General features: G+C 36.7%; 1 protein-coding gene across 17 annotated transcripts in view; it reads left to right on the plus strand.

Annotated features, from left to right (window-relative positions):
- The window catches only part of DTNB (dystrobrevin beta), a 244,784-nt gene that overhangs the window by 67,676 nt on the left and 155,874 nt on the right, over positions 1–21,234 (plus strand). For all 17 annotated transcript variants that reach the window (XM_025261414.3, XM_044926157.2, XM_044926166.2 and 14 more), the window contains 2 exons: positions 5,253–5,338; positions 14,732–14,886. In XM_025261414.3, coding sequence (XP_025117199.2) covers positions 5,253–5,338; positions 14,732–14,886 — 241 coding nt within the window. The remainder of the gene's footprint in view (positions 1–5,252; positions 5,339–14,731; positions 14,887–21,234) is intronic.

Below are 21,234 nucleotides of genomic sequence, written 5' to 3' on the forward strand. Positions count from 1 at the left end.
TCTAGTCAAGGCTATGGTTTTTCCAGTGGTCATGTATGGATGTGAGAGTTGGACTGTGAAGAAAGCTGAGCGCTGAAGAATTGATGCTTTTGAAGTGTGGTGATGGAGAAGGCTCTTGAGAGTCCCTTGGACTGCAAGGAGATCCAACCAGTCCATTCTGAAGGAGATCAGCCCTGGGTGTTCTTTTGAAGAAATGATGCTAAAGCTGAAACTCCAGTACTTTGGCTACCTCATGCAAAGAGTTGACTCATTGGAAAAGACTCTGATGCTGGGAGGGATTGGGGGCAAGAGGAGAAGGGGACGACAGAGGATGAGGTGGCTGGATGGCATCACTGACTCGATGGACGTGAGTCTGAGTGAACTCCGGGAGTTGGTGATGGACAGGGAGGACTGGCGTGCTGCGATTCATGGAGTTGCACAGAGTCGGACATGACTGAGTGACTAAACTGAACTGACTGAGAAAGCTAAGGAAATATGAAGAATTAGCCTGTTGATTTTTAAAAAAATATCCCTATACTGAATTTGGGATTACATTGAATCACGATAGTATTCTGATCCGTTTATGGAGAATTAACATTTTAAAATAAGCAGTGAGTCTTTTGTTTCATGAATGTGGTGTAACTGTTTACATTTTCTTTTTTTCTTTCATCAGTATTTTATAGTTTTCAGCATACAAATCTTGAACATGTATTTTTTAAACATTATCTGCATTTTCATATTTTCTTGCTATTTTATTTCCAGTTATCTTTTGCTAATTGATAGAAATTTGAATTTTGTATGTTGGCCTTGTATACTGCAATCTTGCTAAAGTCCTTTATTATAGTATTTTGGTATGTTCTATACATTTTTTTGGCGGGTTCTTTGGGATTTTTTACACAGAACGTCATATTGTCTGGAGAAGATGCAGTTGTATTTTTGAACTTTCAATCTCTGTGCATTTATATTTTTTCTTGCTTTATTTCAGCACCTGGGTTCTCTAATGTGGTATTGCATTCTAACAGTGAAAGCAGTCATCCTTGACTTGTCCTTGATCTGAGGGAAAAAACACTTAATTTTTCATCATTAAGTATGATGTTACTAGCAGTGTTTATTTTTTGAAAATGCCCACTGAGGAAGTGCTTTTCTCCCCCTGGTTTTCTGAGAGTATTTATCAGGAATGGATGTTGAATATTATTATCTGTACCTATTTGGATGATCATAGGGCTTTTCTCTTTACATTGATTGATTTTCAAATGTCAAACTAGGGTTACATCACTGGGATAAGGCCCCCTGGATTGTGATTTTTAATTCATTTTTATTTATTGCTGAATTAAATTTGCTCACATTTTGTTGAAAGTTTTGTATCTGTGGTCACAAGAGATACTGACTTGCTATTTTCTTTTGTCATGATGTATTTAAGCGTTTTTGTTATCAGAAGAATGCTGGCCTCATAAAAGAATTGGGATGTCTTCCGTCCTTTTTTACTCTCTGGAAGAGAGTAGAAATGCAATTATTTCTTCTTTAAATGTTTAGAATTTGCCAGCTCTCTGAATAAAGAGCTTTATTTTTTAGAAGGCTTAAAAATACAGATTCGATTTCTATAATGGATATGGGTCTATTCAGGCCACTTATTTATTCTTGAGTAAGCTTTAATAGTTTGCGTTTTTCAAGGAGTAGCTTGTATTGTCCAGTTCATCCAAGTTGTTGAATTTATGGACATAAAGTTTTTGTAATATTTCCTTATTATTTCTTTAATAGCTAGAGAGTCTCTACTAATACCCCTTCTTTCATTTTTGATATTGGTAATGTGTGTGTTCTCTCTTTTTTTCTTAGTCAGTCTGGCTAGAGGTTTATCAGTGTTACTGGTTTATTCAGAGAACCAGCTTTTGGTTTCATTGATTTTCTTTATTGGTTTTCAGTTTTGAATTTCACTGATTTTTGCTCTTACTCATTATTTTTTTCCTTTTGCTTGTTTTGGGTTTAATTTGCTGTTCTTTTCCTAGTGTCATTTGTTGGAAGCTTAGTTTATTGGCTTAAGAACCTCCTTTTCTAGAACAAACATGTATTATTTATAAAGTGAAAAGTGCCCACTCTTTCATTGCTTTCCTTTGGCTGCTTGCTTTTGACCCTAGAAGCAACTGTAATTTTTCAGTATCCTTTCAGACAATTTATATGTATACAGGTAGATGAGAATATTGTTTCTATTCTCTCCTTTTTAACATAATTGCTAGATTTTGTTCTAGCAATTATTTTGTTCAAAGCCTTGCTTTGCTTTTTCACTTAGTAATCTATCTTGGATATAATTCTCTATCTTTCATATGTTTTTTCATTCTTTTATAGCCTAATAGCCAGTCTTCTATTAATAGACATTTGAAGATGGGACCAGAACCTTGGGGTTTTTACTATTTTTTACATTTTGTTATGGAAATTCTCATTATGGAAAATTTTATGCATTGCAGGTTAAACGTTTTAAATGTTTTTTAGCCTGTATATTTCCTTTTCATCTTTCTCTCCCTTAAACCATTAGTTTTGTCCAATAATGGTAACCCTCACTTTCCCAGGATTCATTTTTTAAAAGGTTTTATTCAGAAATTGAAAACACCTATGGAAAAATAGCTAAAACAAAGTACAGTTTAATGAATTGGTTTAAAGCAAATATCCATATAAACACTCCAGAGGCCAAGAAATAGGATGTTGTCAGCACCCTGGAAGAACCCCTTGTTTCTCCTTTCTGTGTTACAATTCCTCTCTCTCCCCAGAGGTAATCAGAATCCTGATTTCTGTGGAAATCTCTTCGGAGATTCATTTTTACTTTCCCTTATGGAATTTCCTGGGTATTCTTACATCATGCAATCTGTGTCTGCAAAAAATGTTTTGAGCACATTTACCTTAAAAATGTCATCAGCTGTGCAGCAAAGCTCGACTTTTCTGTGGGGAAGCGCTTGCTTTCCATCCTTGTTCTGCGGGCCATCAGGCTTGCTTACTCTTGCTTTGAGCTTCTGGAATGTTTTGTTTGAGTCATCTTTCTGAGCCCCTTCAGGATGGAGGCTATATTCATTGGAGTTCTTAGTTGTAACCAGTAGGAATTATCTCTGGCTAATTCATTAAAAGAATATGGGTGAGCCCTCAGCTTTCTAAGGTTGGGAAAGTAGGCTTGAAGACCACACTGCCACGAACAGAGCTCAAAATCATACCACATAAGTGGTCTCAGGAAGCACCTCTGCCACCAAGCTGGGCATGGATATTGCTGCTTGTGCTCCAGACACCACTGATGATGGACTGTGGGTGCCAATATGACAGCCCCTCTCTGCTCTCAGACGCTGCATGTGACTGCTCCTGTCGCCATCCTCGCTGGGTGGATTCTTGGGCGTTCTTTCTCCTATTTGACGTCTGGAGCAGATGCGTCTTATTAGTGGAGCTTGTGTTATGTGCCCCTGTCTTAGTTTCAAATAAAGATGGGAAAACACATATTTTTGTTTTTTTCTTTCTTTCTTCGAACTTTGGTAGTGGGAAGTATGCATGTTGCATAAGGTAGGGTGTACGTTGATGTAGACTCAGCATTTGGATGGTCAGGGACCAAAAAGAGATGTCTACTCTAGAAGTTCTGTATCAGAAATCTATCAGTTTTAAGCCAGTTTATGTTCTTTCTAGCCACTTACGTTGCTTGTATAATGCAATGAATGTTTGACATGGGAATGTTCCTTATTTCCAGATGATAATATTGCCAACTACAGTATAAGGCATGGACCACAATCTGTATTCTATTTAAAAAACCCGTCTGCCTACAATGTTGGAGACCCAGGTTCGATCCCTGGGTCGGGAATATCCCCTGGAGAAGGAAACGGCAACCCACTCCAGAATTCTTGCCTGGAAAATCCCATGGATGGAGGAGCCTGGTAGGCTACGGTCCATGGGGTTGCAAAGAGTCAGACACGACTGAGCGACTTCACTTTCATTCTAATTTTAGCTGGTTTTAGAGAATTCCTGTTTTATCTTATTAGATGCAATAGTTAAAATCAGACTGTAACAAGCATTTGTGTCCTGGCAGTATTTTCACTGAGAATTTTCTGGCTTATCAACCCTTTACCTTTTTTCCAGGTATGATCTTATTGTATACAAAAAGTTTTGGAAAATAGGAGACACTATATTAGAATTGGTAAATATGATAGGCGGACATATGATTTTCAAAACCAAGATGATACAGTTCTCATTAATGCAAAGGTATTTTACTCTAAGTTACTATGACATTTTGTAAGCACAAGCTTCATAAAATTAACACAAAAATGGGACTTCCCTGGTGGCCCAGTGGCTAAGATTACATCCCCCAGGGCAGGAAGCATAGGTTTGATCCCTGGTTGCAGAACTAAAATCCCACATGTTTTATGGTGTGGCCAAAAAAGAAGATGATGATGCTGTTCTTCAGTAAACTTTTAAAAAAAATGAATGCAAAAGCCCATTATATTTGTCATTTTATATATATGACTTAAAAATCCAGCTAGTGAAGTTTTCATCTTCCCTGAAACCAGGGTGTAATTGAATGGTTGAAGCAGTGGCCGCAGGGGTTGGGGCCTTGCTGATATTGTCCTGGTTGCGCACGTGGTGTACAACCTTACTTAGAGTAGATCACTCACGTTCTACATTTCATCTTTCTAGTTCCTGCAGAAGAGTTCATGTCACTCTCCCTTCTCCTTCACTTTTCTCACATTGGTGATAGGAGAAGATGAGACACAAACGTCTCAGATGAGCTTTTTAGAATAAACACGTGGTAACATAAAGGCTGTTCCAGAAAAACAAATAGAGATAAATGTACTGTATAAAATCTTTATAGCAATATGCATCCTGTTTCCTTAGTACAGAGAAATAAATTGTTGTTATAATATCCTGATGGGAGAACACATTGTTGAATCACTGTTCAAACCAGGTGGGGCCTCAGGTTTGAATACTCGAACACTTCAGCTGTGGATTTAATAGATTAAGGTGGCGGGATAGATTCAGGTTCCGTCCATTTGGCTTTTGCCTACAAATCCAATAGAAGTTGTTTTACAGGGTGTTTCTGAACTCATTTCTAAATAAACTAGTTTGAACAATTTTCACATAGCATATGTGAAGCCTTAATTCTATAAAGGAAAAACAAGAATACAAGGTTTCTAAATGTGGTAATATTGTAACATAAGTGCAGGAATCAATTTACTGGTTGCTTGATATTTAGTGATACATTTGATTGCTTTTGTGATTCCAGATAGCAATTATTTCTAATATAATTTATTTTGCAGTGAGGGCCGAGGCAAGTTGACGGTATTTTCAGTTAAAGCTATGTTAGCAACCATGTGTGGTGGAAAAATGCTGGACAAATTGAGATGTAAGTATTTTTATATTATTTGAAAGATTGTATTTTCAAATTAGGACTTTTAAACACTTTTAAATGAATGTTTTTAGAATTTTGGATGATTATCTATTGAACGTTTTTGTTTTTTCTTACTACCATATCACTTTCTTTGCAGCTACTGGCTCAGAATATTCAAATTATGCCACCTACTGGTCAGATGAAAAAGTTGGTTGAATTGATTTGTTAGTTTTTTGTTTTTTTTTTTAGTTTAAAGCAAGAAAACTGAAAAGGTTCAGAATAGTAATGTTCACATTTAAAAAATTCTTTTTGAAGCTGGATGCTTTAAAAATGTTTTCTATGTTATTAAAAATTATGCTTGAAGTTAATTATGTTGGTCACTTTTAGTTAGAAAGTAAATTTCATTACTTTTACCAGGTTTGGTCAAGTTTAGCCCTTAATCACTCCATGCTTTATCAGGTGGTATTTCTTGTGATTAAACTGTTTTTTAGTACCTTAGAGTCAAGTGTAGTTACGTAGAAATTAATAGCCTGTTTATTCAGCTATCGTTCCTTTTTTTTCTTATTGTTTTCAATTTTGGCATTGTACTGTTCAGTGCATACTATTAGAAGGTGGTAAAATGAAGTGGAAGAAGGTAAAATCCACAATTACTTAATTTTTCTGCTTGTCCTTTTCATTTATTCACTCTTTAGATGGTCCCTGACTGCCTCAGATACGCCAAGCATTGTGCTGGGTGCTTTACATATATTTTCTTACTGAATCTTTAACATGCCTTTGAGCAGCGCATGATACTTTATGTTTTACAGCTGAGTTAACTGAAGGGGTGAAACTGGGATTTCAATTCAGGCTGTAGATTCAGAGCCTGCTGTGAGCTGCTTTGTTGTACTCCAGCCTGCTTGTCCTGTAACAGGAGACACCGTGTGATCCAGGTGCCCTAATACAAGTACCTGTGGAGTAAGAAACTGGCAGGTTTCAGGGAGGTGAGATTGAAGCTGTGGGTTTTCACAAAGTGTTGAGATACCTTGTGAATTGGTTTGTTGAAACTGGGTCATCTGTCCCGTAGCATTTCTCATGGACTAGATTTCGTGTGATATTCCTCTATGGCCAGTGTTTTTTTGTTTTAATTGAAAGATACGGAGGCTTCATCTGATTCAAGTACAAGCTTTTGGGCAAGATCTCTTCATAGGTACATTTGTTTTCTGTGCTTTTTCTTACATGTTACCATGACATTAAAAGTTGGAAAGTTAGGTGGCTCATTAGATCTAGATTTAGATGCCTAAAGAAAGATCTTAGATAATGTATTTGGTCAGTGTTATCTAGTTATCTCTTTTCAAAATCAGCTGCAATTTAAAATGAAGTTTTGGTGGAAAAAATTATAGTTTTATTTAAATACTCTTCTGAGTTTTTTTCACATGGTATCTCAAAGTATTACCCTTTGGAGCTGAAATTTCTTAGTATTTTCTAAATTCTAGTGTGGTTTTTCTTAGGAAAATAATACAATATGGATGAAATTATGTTTAATTTAAACACAGACAGAAAGAAAGTTGGGCTTTTTTCTGCCTTTTAACAACGATAATACCAGATAAAGAAGTACTGGAGAAGCTGGTTGAAAATAGGAAATTGATTAACTGCACATTCTAGGTGATTCTGGATTCTTTAAGTCTCTGTGATTAAATTTGCTACATTTATATGCAGATTTTATGCTAGGAACCAGCAGCTAGGTACTTGCCTGAAAAATCCCATGGACAGAGAGCCTGGCAGGCTACAGTCCAAAAGGTCGCAGAGTTCAACACAGCTGAGCAGCATAGCACAGCGGCACAAGAAGTTCAAAAGCCACATTAAAACAAAACAAAAACAAAAACCCGCTGTCACCTGGATCCCTTCCATACTTCACGGAGAATTAGAATTTGCACTTTTTCACTAGTAGTTACAACAGAGGACTGCAATAATTTTAGTTCTCAATCAGTAATTTACATTTGGTAAAATTTTAGCCTATCTCCACTTTTTTGTTTTAATCATCCAGGGTGGAAACTGCTTTGTATAGTCTGTGCCTCCTGTTTTAAACAGAGCTTACTGATCATAATTTAAACACTTCTCATCTCTTAGGGTTGTCATTCTGTGATACATTTAGGGCTGATGGTGAAATCCTGGGTGGTTTGTTCCTTCTTGTCTTTTCAGACTGCTGTGCTTTTTCTGCTCTTGAGTTTCTGGCTATCGGTGGTGGCGGTGTATGTTTGTGTCCTTTATCGCTGGTAAACATGATGGTATTATCAGTGCTCCAGTCTCTACAAGTCTCTCTTTGCTTCTGGTCCACTTTTCATATGCTACCGATGGAGGAAACATAACCAGCCTTCTTTGTATTCTATTGAAGTACAAAAGAAGTGATTGCTCATATTGAGAGAAGCACTCACTTTCGTAGTATGATTGTCAGTTGTGGCTGTTGTGAGAATCCGTTTTTCCTTTGCTTTCTAGTCACAGCTATGTCCTGCTTAGTTGAGGTGGCTGAATAATAGTGTAGCAGAAATGAGCTGTAAGACTGTGTTGTAACATCAGTTGATACTTTACCATTTATTCACTTTTTCTGCCTCCTTATTCCCTGTCTTTGTTCTTAGTTCCTGCAGCCTCCTCCCACTGCCTGTACTTTTGCTGTTACCTCTGTTAATGTTCCCATTAAGTTAGATTTTTCTAATTTATGGAATATGCCTTAGCATTTCTACTTTTATTTTGATCTTTCTGCATTTTACCTGTTTTAGGTTTTTTTTTTTTCTTTAATTTTCTCCCCTCCCATTTTGGGCTTCCCTGGTGGCTCAGATGGTAAAGAATCTGCCTGCAATGCAGGAGACCCAGGTTGGATCCCTGCATCGGGAAGATCCCCTGGAGAAGGGAATGGCTACTCACTCCAGTATTCTTGCCTGGAGAATTCCATGGACAGAGAGGGGCCTGGCAGGCTACATTCCACGGGGTCACAGAGAGTTAGTTGGTCATGACTGAACGATGAACACTTTTACTTTCCCCCCACTTTACTTGATCTATTTTTGTTTGCTTGCTTGTTTTATTGTTAAGACAGCATTTAAAATGACTTAACCGATATTTGTGTTTTTAGTTTGAGACATTTCTTAATTAGACTTTTCAGGTCTCTCTTAAGTAAGTTTCTGTTCCCAGGTATCATTCATTTATAGATAAATGGTTAACTCTTATGGCCATTAGGGACTGTATCCAAGATTCAAAGGCAACTTGACAGGATTCTAAATACCAATGATTTATAATCAGAGAATACAGACTTTAATTATCAGCATGATGAAGACTCAATAATGTCAGGAATCCTCAGAGAAACAAAATTTACAGACTGTAAACCCATTATTGATTAGACTGTACTTATCAATTAATTTAACTGTGTGATTTGCTTTATTTAATTCTGCTGTTTTCTAAGAAATTTAATCTCTTATTCAAACCCCATCTGTCTTGCACTAAAAGATAGGAACAGATGATTCATGCAATTTATTTTTAAGTCCTTGAGAAAACTGGTTGCCATCATTTTGAAGGGCAGTCTGACAGTGTATATCAGAAAAGCTGTAAGAATATTTGTATCCCGTAACTCAGCCTGCTTCCTGTTTATCATGAGGAATTAAAAATCCCAGGTTTTGTATATATTTGTTGCAGCATTTTTTATAATATTCGAAGACTTGAAACAGCTTTAATGACCAAAAGTGAGAGCTCAGTTACACTTTGGGATACTGACAGGATTGAATATACTGCTTTTAAAATTATGCTTCAGATCAAAATGCATAAATGTACAAAAATTATGTGCATTAAAAAGAAATATCCCAAAGTGATAACACCCTGTTAGGCATTTTCTCTGAGTTGTGGCATAAAATGGTTTTTTAATAATAATTTCTATTACTTATTGCTTTTGTGGGTTTTGGATAGACCACATTTTGAGTAGCCGGGGGAAAGATGACCTGAGGTGGTGTTTTTGCTTAGAACTGGCAGTTCTAACATTTCGGTTGATTTGCTTCCTGGATGTTTCATTAACAAACTATAGGGAGTCAACCTTTGAAGTTATAATTAAGCAGTTTCACCTGTTCAAAATTTAGCATCCTGTGCTATAGTCTGTAACCACCTGTCACTGCTTATTTATCGTGGCTGGTACTCTTAATCATTCCTTCCCTTCATTAGCAGGAAGTGACTCTTTAATCCGAGTAATTTGTTCACATTCATATTTCTCATGTAACCAAAATGTTTTAAAACTGAAAACAAGAAATGACTGCCTCATCTGCATTTTATGAAAAAGAAGAAGATAAACCAAAAGCAAGGGAGGCCTGGAGAGTTGCCTAGGGTAGTTCCTGACTGAGTCAATACTGGAAGCCCAAGGCATGGCTGTCTCCCATCCTCCTGCCTCACTTCGACTTAGTGAATGATGTAGAAATATTCATGAGTTTGAGAATAAAATATGCACTTGGATTTAGTTACATACAGATATTTATAAATATGCAGATGTGTATACATTTGTGTGTGTGTGTGTGTGTGTGTGTGTGTGTGGTTTAGGTTGCTCAGTTGGTAGAAAGATGGCAAGAGAAGATGAGAGTCATTTGCCAGCAAAGCTAACATAGAAAAGAAAGTGGCTTTCTTTTCAATAGACTTGAGTCCTTTTGTAAACAGTCCTGTCCCCTTGCAGAAGTGTATGGTTGGTCATGCAGGGCCAAGAAGGGAATGGATAGATGCAATGAAGAAAGCCAGGGTCATTATCTCCAGAAAAAAAAAAAATCAATACATATGTGAGGATGGAAGAATAGTAGCATTATTTTGCCACTACACAAAGGACAGAGTATTTTTGAAAGTTTGTACCCGTGTGTGTGTAAGGGCTTGACTGTGGGTTCTTCACAAGGGAGAAAGCCTGTATTTTTATCTGGAGACAACTAATGGGAAATCAGCATACCTTCTTTCAGAGGTGTATAAATAGAATTACTGGGGAATTAACCAGTGATCTGGGAAGCAGTTTTTTCCTTTAATGCCAGAAGGGTTTAGGGCTTTAATCAGAGGGCTAGTTGAATTCTGGGGATATTTTTTATTACATTTAATTAGCTCTTATTTATTTCTTTGCTAAGATATTTTTATAGGTATATAGTAAATCGTATTTGCTGTTATAGATTCATTGTTATATTTCATTTTGTTACAGATATGAGATGCACTTGGATTCATTGTTATATTTATTTATGATAAAAAAAATCTAGCAATTATTTTCACTGTTTTTCTTTACAGATATGAGAAGCCTAGCTTAAAAAAAAAAAAGGAAAAACTGTTTTAAACCACTAACTCTAGAAATAATGACTTCTAAGTAATTACTTAACTGTACGTTCAGTTTTAGTCTAGCAGTATCTCTTAAAACCAACCACCCAACGAACTTGTTTCTGCTTGTTCTCTTACCTACTAAGTTATAGTTTCTTTTTTCATGGACTAAAAGTTTTTTTTGTTTCTTTGTTTTGTTTTTTTTTTAACTACTACTTTGTATATATTATATGACCTAGTAACTAAGTATAACTGAAAATAATACTTTTTTTGGGGGGGGAGAAGTTAGCCATTTCACTATCTAATCAGTACTGCTGTGATTGAGTTAGGTATAAATTTGGTGGTATGAATGTATGCAGGTATGTTTTTATGATTCAAAGCTATGTACATATGTGTATGTAGGTACTTTGTAGCTGAAGTCTCTGGTCTTGAATATTTCTACCATTAGTGACTACACATTAATAATTGCTAGTGTATCAGTTATGAATACATGGAGTGGCATCAGAAAACTTGACTAGGAGTGGCGTTAAAACCATCGGGATTTGTTTTTCTCGTGTAAAAATAAGTCCAAAGCCTGGCAAGTTCACGGTTGGTACCGTGGCTCAGGGTATCTCATCAGCATTTGGGTTCCTCCTGTTTTCCTGCTCTGCCATATGACTTGCCTTTTAGGATTGTGAAGCTGGAAACTTAAAATAATCCTAATTTTAGAAATTCCTTTATTCTCCAATCCAGTTTGCCATCAACTTCAGTTGCCTCCAGTGTGATGTCTTGGAGTTTGTGCATTGTTTACAAAGTTTACAAAGTTTTCTAGCTGATGTCTCCAACCTCACTCTTCCTCTTTTATTCTACCAATCATTAACAGTCTGATTTCTTGAAACCTAACTTTTTAAATATTTCTTCCGTACTTTTAAACCAAATCCAAATTGTTTCCTCTTTGAGTTTTCGTTCATAACGTGATTACTTTTCTTACTGAATCTTTATTTATCTTTCCTTCTCAGTATAAATTATCACAGAACATTCTCTTCAGTGCAGTGTTTCCTGTCTGCCATCACTAACAGACACACTATAAACTCCTGCCATGGAGATTTTTGTCCTACGCTTTTTTTTTTTCCTCAGTTGAAATATGGTTGATTTACAATATTATATTAGTTTCAAGTGTGCAACAGAGTGATTCAGTATTTTTAGAGATTATGCTCCACTTAAAGTCATTATAAAATATTGGCTATATTTCTTTGTTGTACAATATATCCTTGTAGCTTATTTATTTTATACATATTAGGTTATACCTTTTCATCCCTTAATCCCCATTCCCCCTTTCCCTCTCCCCATTGACAGCCACTAGTTTATTCTCTGTTTCTGCTTTGTTATATTCATCCATTTGTTTTATTTATCTCTGTTCTTCTCTAGTTGTGTCCCAAAGCCCCTACTCCTCCTGTTTTTACTTCGTTTCAAATCCTGGTTTTCAAGGCCAACCTTCTAAATTTCTTTCTTTACAGCCCCTGCCTATGTTTTTTTCTATCTATTCTACACTATATTTTGAAGAAGTGTAGTGTGGACCCTCTCCAGTGTTCTTGCCTGGAGAATCCCAGGGACGGGGGAGCCTGGTGGGCTGCCGTCTATGGGGTCACACAGAGTCGGACACGACTGAAGTGACTTAGCAGCAGCAGCATAGTGTAGTGGAATGTCTTTGGAATTGGTGTGAGTTTAAATCTTGATCTAGATGTAACTTTTTGACCTTAAGAAGTTTAACTTTTCTAAGCTAGTTTCCTTAGCTATGAAATTTAAACAATTATGTGCATACACATGTGTGCACGTGCGTGCACACACACACACACACACACACACTGTCTTTTTGTGACAGTAAAATGGGGTAACGTTTAGTAACGTTTAGTAGTACTTAATATTAGTCCCTTAACATTAGGGATTGCAAAATCCCAGGATAACAGTGTTAAACAAAGTTGAAGTTTATTTTTCTCTTATATTAAGGAAGTCCAGGGGTATGTAGTCCAGGATTGATATGGTAACTTTGTGTTCATCTGACACCCAGGCTTTCTATATCCTTCTTTCTATCATTCTGATATATGATTTCTACATAAAGTTTGAGATTACCATATTGTCCAGGGCTTCCCTGATGGCTGAGACAGTAAAGAATCTGCCCGCAATGCGGGAGACCCTGGTTGGATCCCTGGCTTGGGAAGATCCCCTGGAGGGGGGCATGGCAATCCACTCCAGTGTTCTTGCCTGGAGAATTCCATGGACAGAAGAGCCTGGTGGGCTACAGTCCATGGGGTTGCAAAGAATGGACACGACTGAGTGACTGACACTTTCACTTTTCATAGTCTACTTTTCATGGCTGCATTCCAGATAGCAAGAGGAGGAAGGAAAAAGGGATCTATTTCCAGTGCAGTCAACTTTCTTTAACCAGCCTTCCAGGAAATCTCTCACAACCTTTCTGCTTATATAGTCACATGACTGAAACGTATTAAAAGAAGACTGCAAAGTGTGATCTCTTAGCTGGGTACATTGCTCCACAAATAAAATTAGTGTTCTATTACTGATGAAGGAGGTAAGAATATTGGGTGTCTACAGGCACAGCTGAAGCAACTTAGCATGCCACACACACAAGCAGACTCAGCCATAGCAAATGGTGAGGTTAAATTAATATCATATGCCTCCTTTCTTTCTGTTCTATTTAAGTTAGCTTAGTGTTTAATTCTTCTTTGCTTCATATGTATCTTATTTTTCCCAGTTACTTTGGAAGTGTCTTAGGGATAAGGACCATGTATCATACTTCCCTGTTGTGTTTCAAAATACACAGCAGAATGCCTGGCACTTGGACCACTCAGTAAGAACTTAGTATGTATTTGTTAATTAATTGATTTTACTTTCCACTAGGACTGTGTTTCTTTTAGCCTCTTGTTGGATTTTCCCCTCCTAATGGGTATTTAATGCTATTCCCTCAACTGCAAACTAGCAGCTATCACGAAAGGAATGTGCCAGAGATTTTCCTTTGATAATTTTCTGCTTTCTGATGCCTTAATAGTTACCTTGTGGTGCTGATGATCTAAATTTTATCTTCCTTTGATTAACATATTTTAAATGTTTCTTTTTTTTTTTTACCTAGTGGTTTGCGATAAAATCCCCAGATTGAACCTAAAGAGTAATGTAAAAATGTACATTGTATGTATCTATTACATACATATTTCTAATATACCTTTTTATTATGAATATATAGACTATTATTTTTCAAAATACCATGGTTGAAAAGGCCTGAGGAAATTTTTTTTTCTCCACATATTTAACTCACTGATTTGTTTGTAAGAAAGCTGAATAATTTGAAAAGAAAGCGTAGGTTATAGTTGTCAAGTTGTTTTGAGCTCCAGGTTCTTTTTCTTTTTCTCCTCAACTATGGGTGAGAAGAGGAGAATTACTAACCAGAGATAGGAAGCTCTCTCTAAGAAGATAAAGAAATAGTAATACTACTGGAAACCTCTTTTTCAGCTGCTTGGGTCAGACATTATGTAAAAACAGAATCTTATAGTATCAAAGGATCTTGAGATAGAAAAGATAATGTGAGTTCTTTTTATTCTACTTTGGAACTTATTAAATGGAATGTTTTAAATGAACATGCTACATAAGAATACATTACATCATTAGTATATGAATACACATGTATAATACAGTTTCTTTCATACCCTTCACCAATATTCAACCATATTCATACACTCAAATATGTATATGTCATATAAGTACATACATAAATGTCAGAGATAAAGATGTGCTGCTGCAAATTCTTCTTGGAGGAAGGTGAGGTGTAAATAGGTAAAATAAAAAGTTATATATTATCCAGTTATGTACGCTCAAAAAGAGTAGGTAGATGGATGTATGTGAATGGTTGTGTGATCTTTTGGTAGAGTATTCAATGACTGGGAAAGAGGAGCCTTCTCAGCAAAGTAACCACACAGTGTGAAAGAGATTAAGAATACATGTTAACTAAAAATCATAGTAACTTTATGATACTTTTTAATGATGCTTTTGGACTGGTATACAAATGACATACAGCTGTTTATAAAAAATTGGTGTTTCTTTAGAGTTTGACTTTATTTGGTTTTATTCTCATAGATGTTTTCTCCCAGATGTCAGATTCCAATGGCTTAATGATTTTTAGCAAGTTTGACCAGTTTCTGAAGGAAGTTCTGAAGCTCCCAACAGCTGTCTTTGAAGGGCCATCTTTTGGTTACACAGAGCACTCGGTCCGCACCTGTTTTCCACAGCAGGTAAGGACGGTTTAATAGAACGTAGGACTTGAAGAGCTCTCATCTGCCCCTCTACCTTTAGTCAAATTTTGCCAGATTGCTTCACTCTACGGATATAGGTCTTGAATATGGGAGGAAAAAGAGTTTTAAATCAGAGGCGGGGGTATGAAAAAGAGGGAGGATCAAAAGTTCACCTGAGAACTCTTTTTGGGAGAGGGGAGGGAAGTCTTTCCTGAAAAAAAAAAAAAAAAAAAAATGATAGGATTTGAAATATCTCAAATTACTAAAAGTTTCCAGGAAAATATTTGAGATGAAGTATTTGTATTATTGCTACTAGACATGTATTACTCTCCCTAGTGAGTTATTAACTGTGAAATATAGGAATTTTGATATAAAACTCTATACAATTCAGATCATTGTTTCCTGAGCACTAAAGACAAGCAATGCTGTACAACTCTCAACTGTCAGCTCACAGTCTCTCAAGAGTATAATGCCATTTTCATATAAAAGAAAGATAGATTTGATTTCTTCTTTATTCGTGAGTGTCCTTGTGTGGTCTTGCTCCAGAGGTTAGTGTGAGTATATTCCTGAGATCTTAAGTGTGCCTCAAAGAACTCAGAGCAGAGTGGATACTTGCTGTAGCAGCCATTTTTTTTTTTCCAGGTAGAGATGAGATAACAGAGCTTCATGCTACATTTAAAAAGTTCTAGAAAGCAGAGAACTTTTTAAAATCTATGTTAAAGCTTCCCAGATGGTGCTAGTGGTAAAGAACCCTCCTGACAATGCAGAAGACGTATGAGACGCTGGTTCAATCCCTGGTTATGGTTCAATCCCTGGGTCGGGAAGATCCCCTGGAGAAGGGCATGGCAACTGACTCTGGTATTCTTGCCTGGAGAATGTCATGAACAGAGAAGTCTGGTGGGCTATAGTCCATAGGGTTGCACAGAGTCGGACATGGTTGAAGTGACTTAGCACACATGTTAAAATTAATGGGTAAAAGATACGGAAATAGGATACTGACATAGTTTGAAGGTGTCTCACCATAGAATATTTATTAATTATAAGGGAAACATAGTAACTTGGCAGTAGAGAAACCTGTCAGATACCACTTTAACCAAGTGATCAAATCCACGTCTCCAGCAGAGGGAGAGGCTGACAATCCTATTCCTTAGTAGGATGCCCTAAGAAGTAGCCAGTATGATTGCTGTGGTTCTCTTGAGAGAAAAGTACAACCAGAGTCTCATTGAGGAAACATTCAATAATGCCAAATGCAGGATTTCTACAACATAACTGGCCCACACACTTTAAAAGGGCAATGTCATGAAAGACAAAAAAAGATTGAGAAGCTGTTCCAGATTATAGGAGTCTAAAGAGACATGAAAACTGAAACACAACCATGATCCGGATTTTTGTTGTTGTAGTTGTTATAAAGGACATCATTGGGACAATAGAGAAAATCTGAATTGAAGCTTGTAGACTAGATAGTAGTATTCTGTCAATAACATTGATTTCCTGATTTTGATACTTGCATTTAATCAAGAGAATGTCCTGATTTTGCAGAAATAAAAAGTTATTTCAAGTTAAAAGTACATCTCTTCTGCAGTGTTAATATTTGAGGAGTCTGAGTTAATGGCAAATGGGAATTTTTAAATAATCTTCTTATAGGCTTTCCATAAATCTGAAATTATTTAGAAGTAAAAGGTTAAAATGGCTTCCCTGATAGCTCCATTGGTAAAGAATCCGCCTGCAATGCAGGATACCCCAGTTCAATTCCTGGGTCGGGAATATCTGCTGGAGAAGGGGTAGGCTACCCACTCCAGTATTCTTGGGCTTCCCTTGTGGCTCAGCTGGTAAAGAATCCACCTGCAATGTGGGAGACCTGGGTTCAATCCCTGGGTTAGGAAGATCCCCTGGAGAAGGGAAAGGCTACCCACTTCAGTATTCTAGCTTAGAGAATTCCATGGATTGTATAGTCCATGGGATCACAAAGAGTCGGACACAACTGAGCAACTTTCACTTTCACTTTCAAAAGGTTAAAATATAGGATATTTAGCCAGGCCATAGAATAACATATATCCATACATATATCCACCAAAAATTATATTACAGAACTTCTTGGAAGTTCTGACTTTGTTTTCCTGGATATTGACTAAAGTTTGGCAAGAGTTGACTGACATATGAATATGTGTGTGTGTGTTTCATAGGTATCCTAACTAAGCAACATTTATTGTCTGTGTTAGCAAGCCCCTCATTAGCATTATAATCTCATGTGCATTATTACCATTTTCATTGATTTGAAGACCCTTTCCACGCCTAACATCTCTCAAAATCTCTCGTATAGCCCATGGCATCTGACCATTGCTTTTGGCAGGTGGTGGTTACGATGGGTTGTCATTTCCTGCGCATATGTAATAACTTGATCATAGTTGTTGCTGTCGGAGGCACTTCAGCTGAGTTATGTCCCCTTTTGGTACTGCATGTGCTGTCATTTCAGATGTCCTCAGAGAGAGTATACTCTGATTCAGTATTAAAAAGTTGTTGTAAACACAGAAGATGGTGGACATAACAGAAATACATTTTGCATTAGTGAGATAAATATTCATCATTGGAAAAACTACATATTTTCTTACAAAGCAACATCAGGTGCTTTACAGAAGATTTTCTTTCTTTCTTTTTTTTTAAAGGAAGATCTCCATAAATAGATGAAGCTGTGTTTTTATCATTGAGGTACGACCAAAATCATTTCTTGTCAGTTGAAGCAGTGCCACTGAACCTTGCAAAATTGCCAAATCCTTCTGAATAGATGAAAGGAATTTCAGTTCATCAGAAGGCTGGTGGGACCCATTCACATGTCATGAAGGATTATAGTTAATTAAGTCATTGAGTTAGTTTAATTGGCTGAGTGTTTTTCTTTCTTAGTGGCAGGAAAAAAAAATAATGGTGCATCTTACAAATGATGGTGTCTTAGATTGGATGAAATACAGGGTGTAACATGGATTTTGATATGAACAGGTCTGTGGTAATGAGGCCTATATCACTGGCTTTCATTAGATTGAACAAAATTGCAGAGAGTTGAAACTGAGATTTTGCCCTAGTTGGGCCTGTGGAGGAGAATGTCTTGCTAAATTATTTCTTAGGTAGAAATGACGATGGCTCCAAGATTGTTTTCTTTTTTTAAGATTAATTTTTAATGGAGTATAGTTGACTTATGTTTTCATTTTTTGAGATTTTTGTCAGTTAACAGTGCTTACTGTGAACATTGCTGTAGAAAAGGCCCTGCCCTCTGCTATTACTCATGAGCTGAGAACAGGGTCTGATGGTTCCCTGGCCAGTAGGCAGGGCTGGAGGTTGCTGGGTGTGCAGTGTTGGGGGCTCTTGGCTCAGCTTCTCTGCGACACAGTCTACATGTACTCGCTCCTCTGGAGTCTGTGGTTCACTAGTCTTCAGGGGAAGCAGGAAAATTCTTTGCCAAGAAAGATCTGAGAACCATGGACTCCTAGTCACTTTACTTCCTGCCCTAATGGCAGCCTAAAAGATGAGGACATGCCTGCTCAGATGCTGCTTCTGATTCATTATTCCTTTTAAGCATAAGCAAATTTGAGTTTAAGTCATCATTTTAAAAAACAGCCCTGTTGATGTCCCTATTTTGCTTTAAACAAAAACAAACCTTGCAAACTCCTCACTGTCGACTGGATTGTTAGCCACACATGGTGGTGCTATCAGTCCACCCAAAGCCTGTCTTTTCTCCTTCACTCCGGATCTCTCCTACCCCTTTGCCTCAGGATGCCCTTAGATATTGCCCCAGTGCCCTTTACATTCCCACCAGCAATGGGTAAGGCCATCTTTTTCTTTGCAGCCTTGCCAACAGCACATATTCTTTCATTTAGGATTTTTTGTCCAGTCTGAGAGATGAGAAATATTATCTCAGCATAGTTTTGATTTGCATTTCACTTGTTTTGCATAAGCGAAAGTGATGTTCTTCTCTTCTTTATGTTCTTAGCCCTCACTGAAATGCAGTAGCCTCTGACCTTTTCTGTCTCCTCCAACAAAGGCCTCATATTTCATATCACAGCTAAATATCTCCTGGTCTTTGATGCTCTGAATCTTTCAATGTAGGATTAATTGCTTCCTGTTCTGCAATCTCTGGCAAGTTATATGTAGCTCACTAATATCCTGAAGGGATGCACCTTGGTCTTCTTCAAATTTACATCCTCGTGACTAACAGTCTAGAAAATCATCAGTGCTTACTAGTTATTTGTTGGATTAATTGAGTAGTGGTTTTAAATCAAATATGGCATGTTAAAGTATCTGGGTTTGAATTCTAATCATAAGCTTAAAGCTCGTGGATATACTTACTTGCAACCTTATTGTTTTCATTGATACTTTTATTCCATCATTTTCTACAATGAGATGATCTTTACAATGAGGAAAATACAGAATTTCAGATTTTTTAGACTTTCCATTTTTTAAAAGCTGTAATAAATAAAAGTCGCTCTGACAAAAAGCACAGCAACTTTATATTGTTGTATCATTGCAAAGTATCCTAATTTTCAAAGTCCAAAATAAATCTGTGATATGGACAAATTCAGAGCCTTTTAATAATTGAAGGCCAATCCATAACACTGGTCCCATAACCAGTTAATGTGTGTTTGCCCTTGTCAGACAAAATATTTTTATAACTCTACACAAAAGTTTGTATAAAAACTTTTTAATCTGGAAGATTTTTAAAATGATATTTTTAAGGCTTTTAGCTAAATGTTGTACACTGTTTAACTGATGACCAAGTAAGCCATAGGACAATGGATAAAAATTATTTACCTATTGCCTATAAGAAAATAGGAATTTTTAATAAAAATGATGAGATTGGAAATTGCAATTATGATGATCTAATGCTAAATTATTTTACTTGTTTTCTCATATATTTTAGTGATACTGGATTTCCCAGTTTTAATAGATAATTTGTCCCTTCTTTTAATGCAGGAAAGTTGTAGCTCAAAGTAGAGGGAGGGAAGTGAGACTGGATGGCATCTAGACTAGTAATTGTCAGTATTGAGGATTAGAATGACAAAGGGCAGGGAGGTAGGTGACAAACTGAAACACCGGATTAAAAGAAAAATATGAAAGTACATACAAAGATAAAAACAGCCTTAGTGTTTTATTGGGGAAGGCATAAATAAATCATGGTGTTTTTGCTCAGTGGATAAGGCAGCTGTTAAAATGATTAGAAAAGAAGACGTTGTAGCAAAACAGTAAAGTATTTAATAAAACAACCTAAAAAACAGATCATATATTTTTATCTACCCTATGTACGTAACTCTATAGAAACATATGCATTTGGAGAAGGCAACGGCACCCCACTCCAGTACTCTTGCCTGGAAAAATCCCATGGATGGAGGAGCCTGGTGGGCTGCAGTCCATGGGGTCGCTAAGAGTCGGACACGACTGAGCGACTTCACTTTCACTTCTCACTTTCATGCATTGGAGAAGGAAATGGCAGCCCACTCCAGTGTTCTTGCCTGGAGAATCCCAGGGACGGGGGAGCCTGGTGGGCTGCCGTCTGTGGGGTCGCGCAGAGTCGGACACGACTGAAGCGACTTAGCAGCAGCAGTGCATTATATGCAGTTTTATTACAACTTTTATTATAAATATTATGCTGTAAAAAATAAAGAGAAATGCAAAGCATGCGTTCAAGAGCAAAACCAAAATAAAACAAAAAGATAGAGAAAGAGGCAGTCTCTTTTTCACATAGTTATTTTCTGAGACACAAAATTTTAGAGCTAGGAATTCTGTCCTATGAGTTCTCAAACTTTCTGGTATCAGGACCATTTTACACCCCAAAAAACATTTGAGAACCCCAGAGAGCTTTTGTCTATATGGGTTATATCTATCACTATTTCCATGTTAGAAATTAAAATTGATAAATTAAAAATATTAAATCATTTAAAAAGAATAATGACAAGCCTATTATATATTAACACAAATAATATATTTTATGAAAAATATATTCCAAAGCAAAAACATTTAATGAGAAGAATGCCATTGTTTTATATTTTTGGCAAATTTCTTTAATACTTGGCTCAATTGAAGGCAGCTGGATTCTCATATCTGCTTATCCATTCAATCTGTTGTGATATGTTGTTTTGGAGTAAGTATGGAAAAAAATAATCTGGTCTCACACAGCTGTGTAGTTGGAAAAGGGAGGAATATTTTAAAAGCTTTTGCAGATAATTATGGATATGCCATGTTGCCTCTGGAACACTCCACTGTACACTCTTGAGAGAATGAACTGGAAAAGGCAGATAATATCTTAGTGTTATTATGGAAGTAGTTTTGGCCTCATGAACTCCCTGGAAATGATTTAGGAACCTC

Source organism: Bubalus bubalis, chromosome 12 (assembly GCF_019923935.1).
Source record: "Bubalus bubalis isolate 160015118507 breed Murrah chromosome 12, NDDB_SH_1, whole genome shotgun sequence".
Lineage (NCBI taxonomy): Eukaryota > Metazoa > Chordata > Mammalia > Artiodactyla > Bovidae > Bubalus > Bubalus bubalis.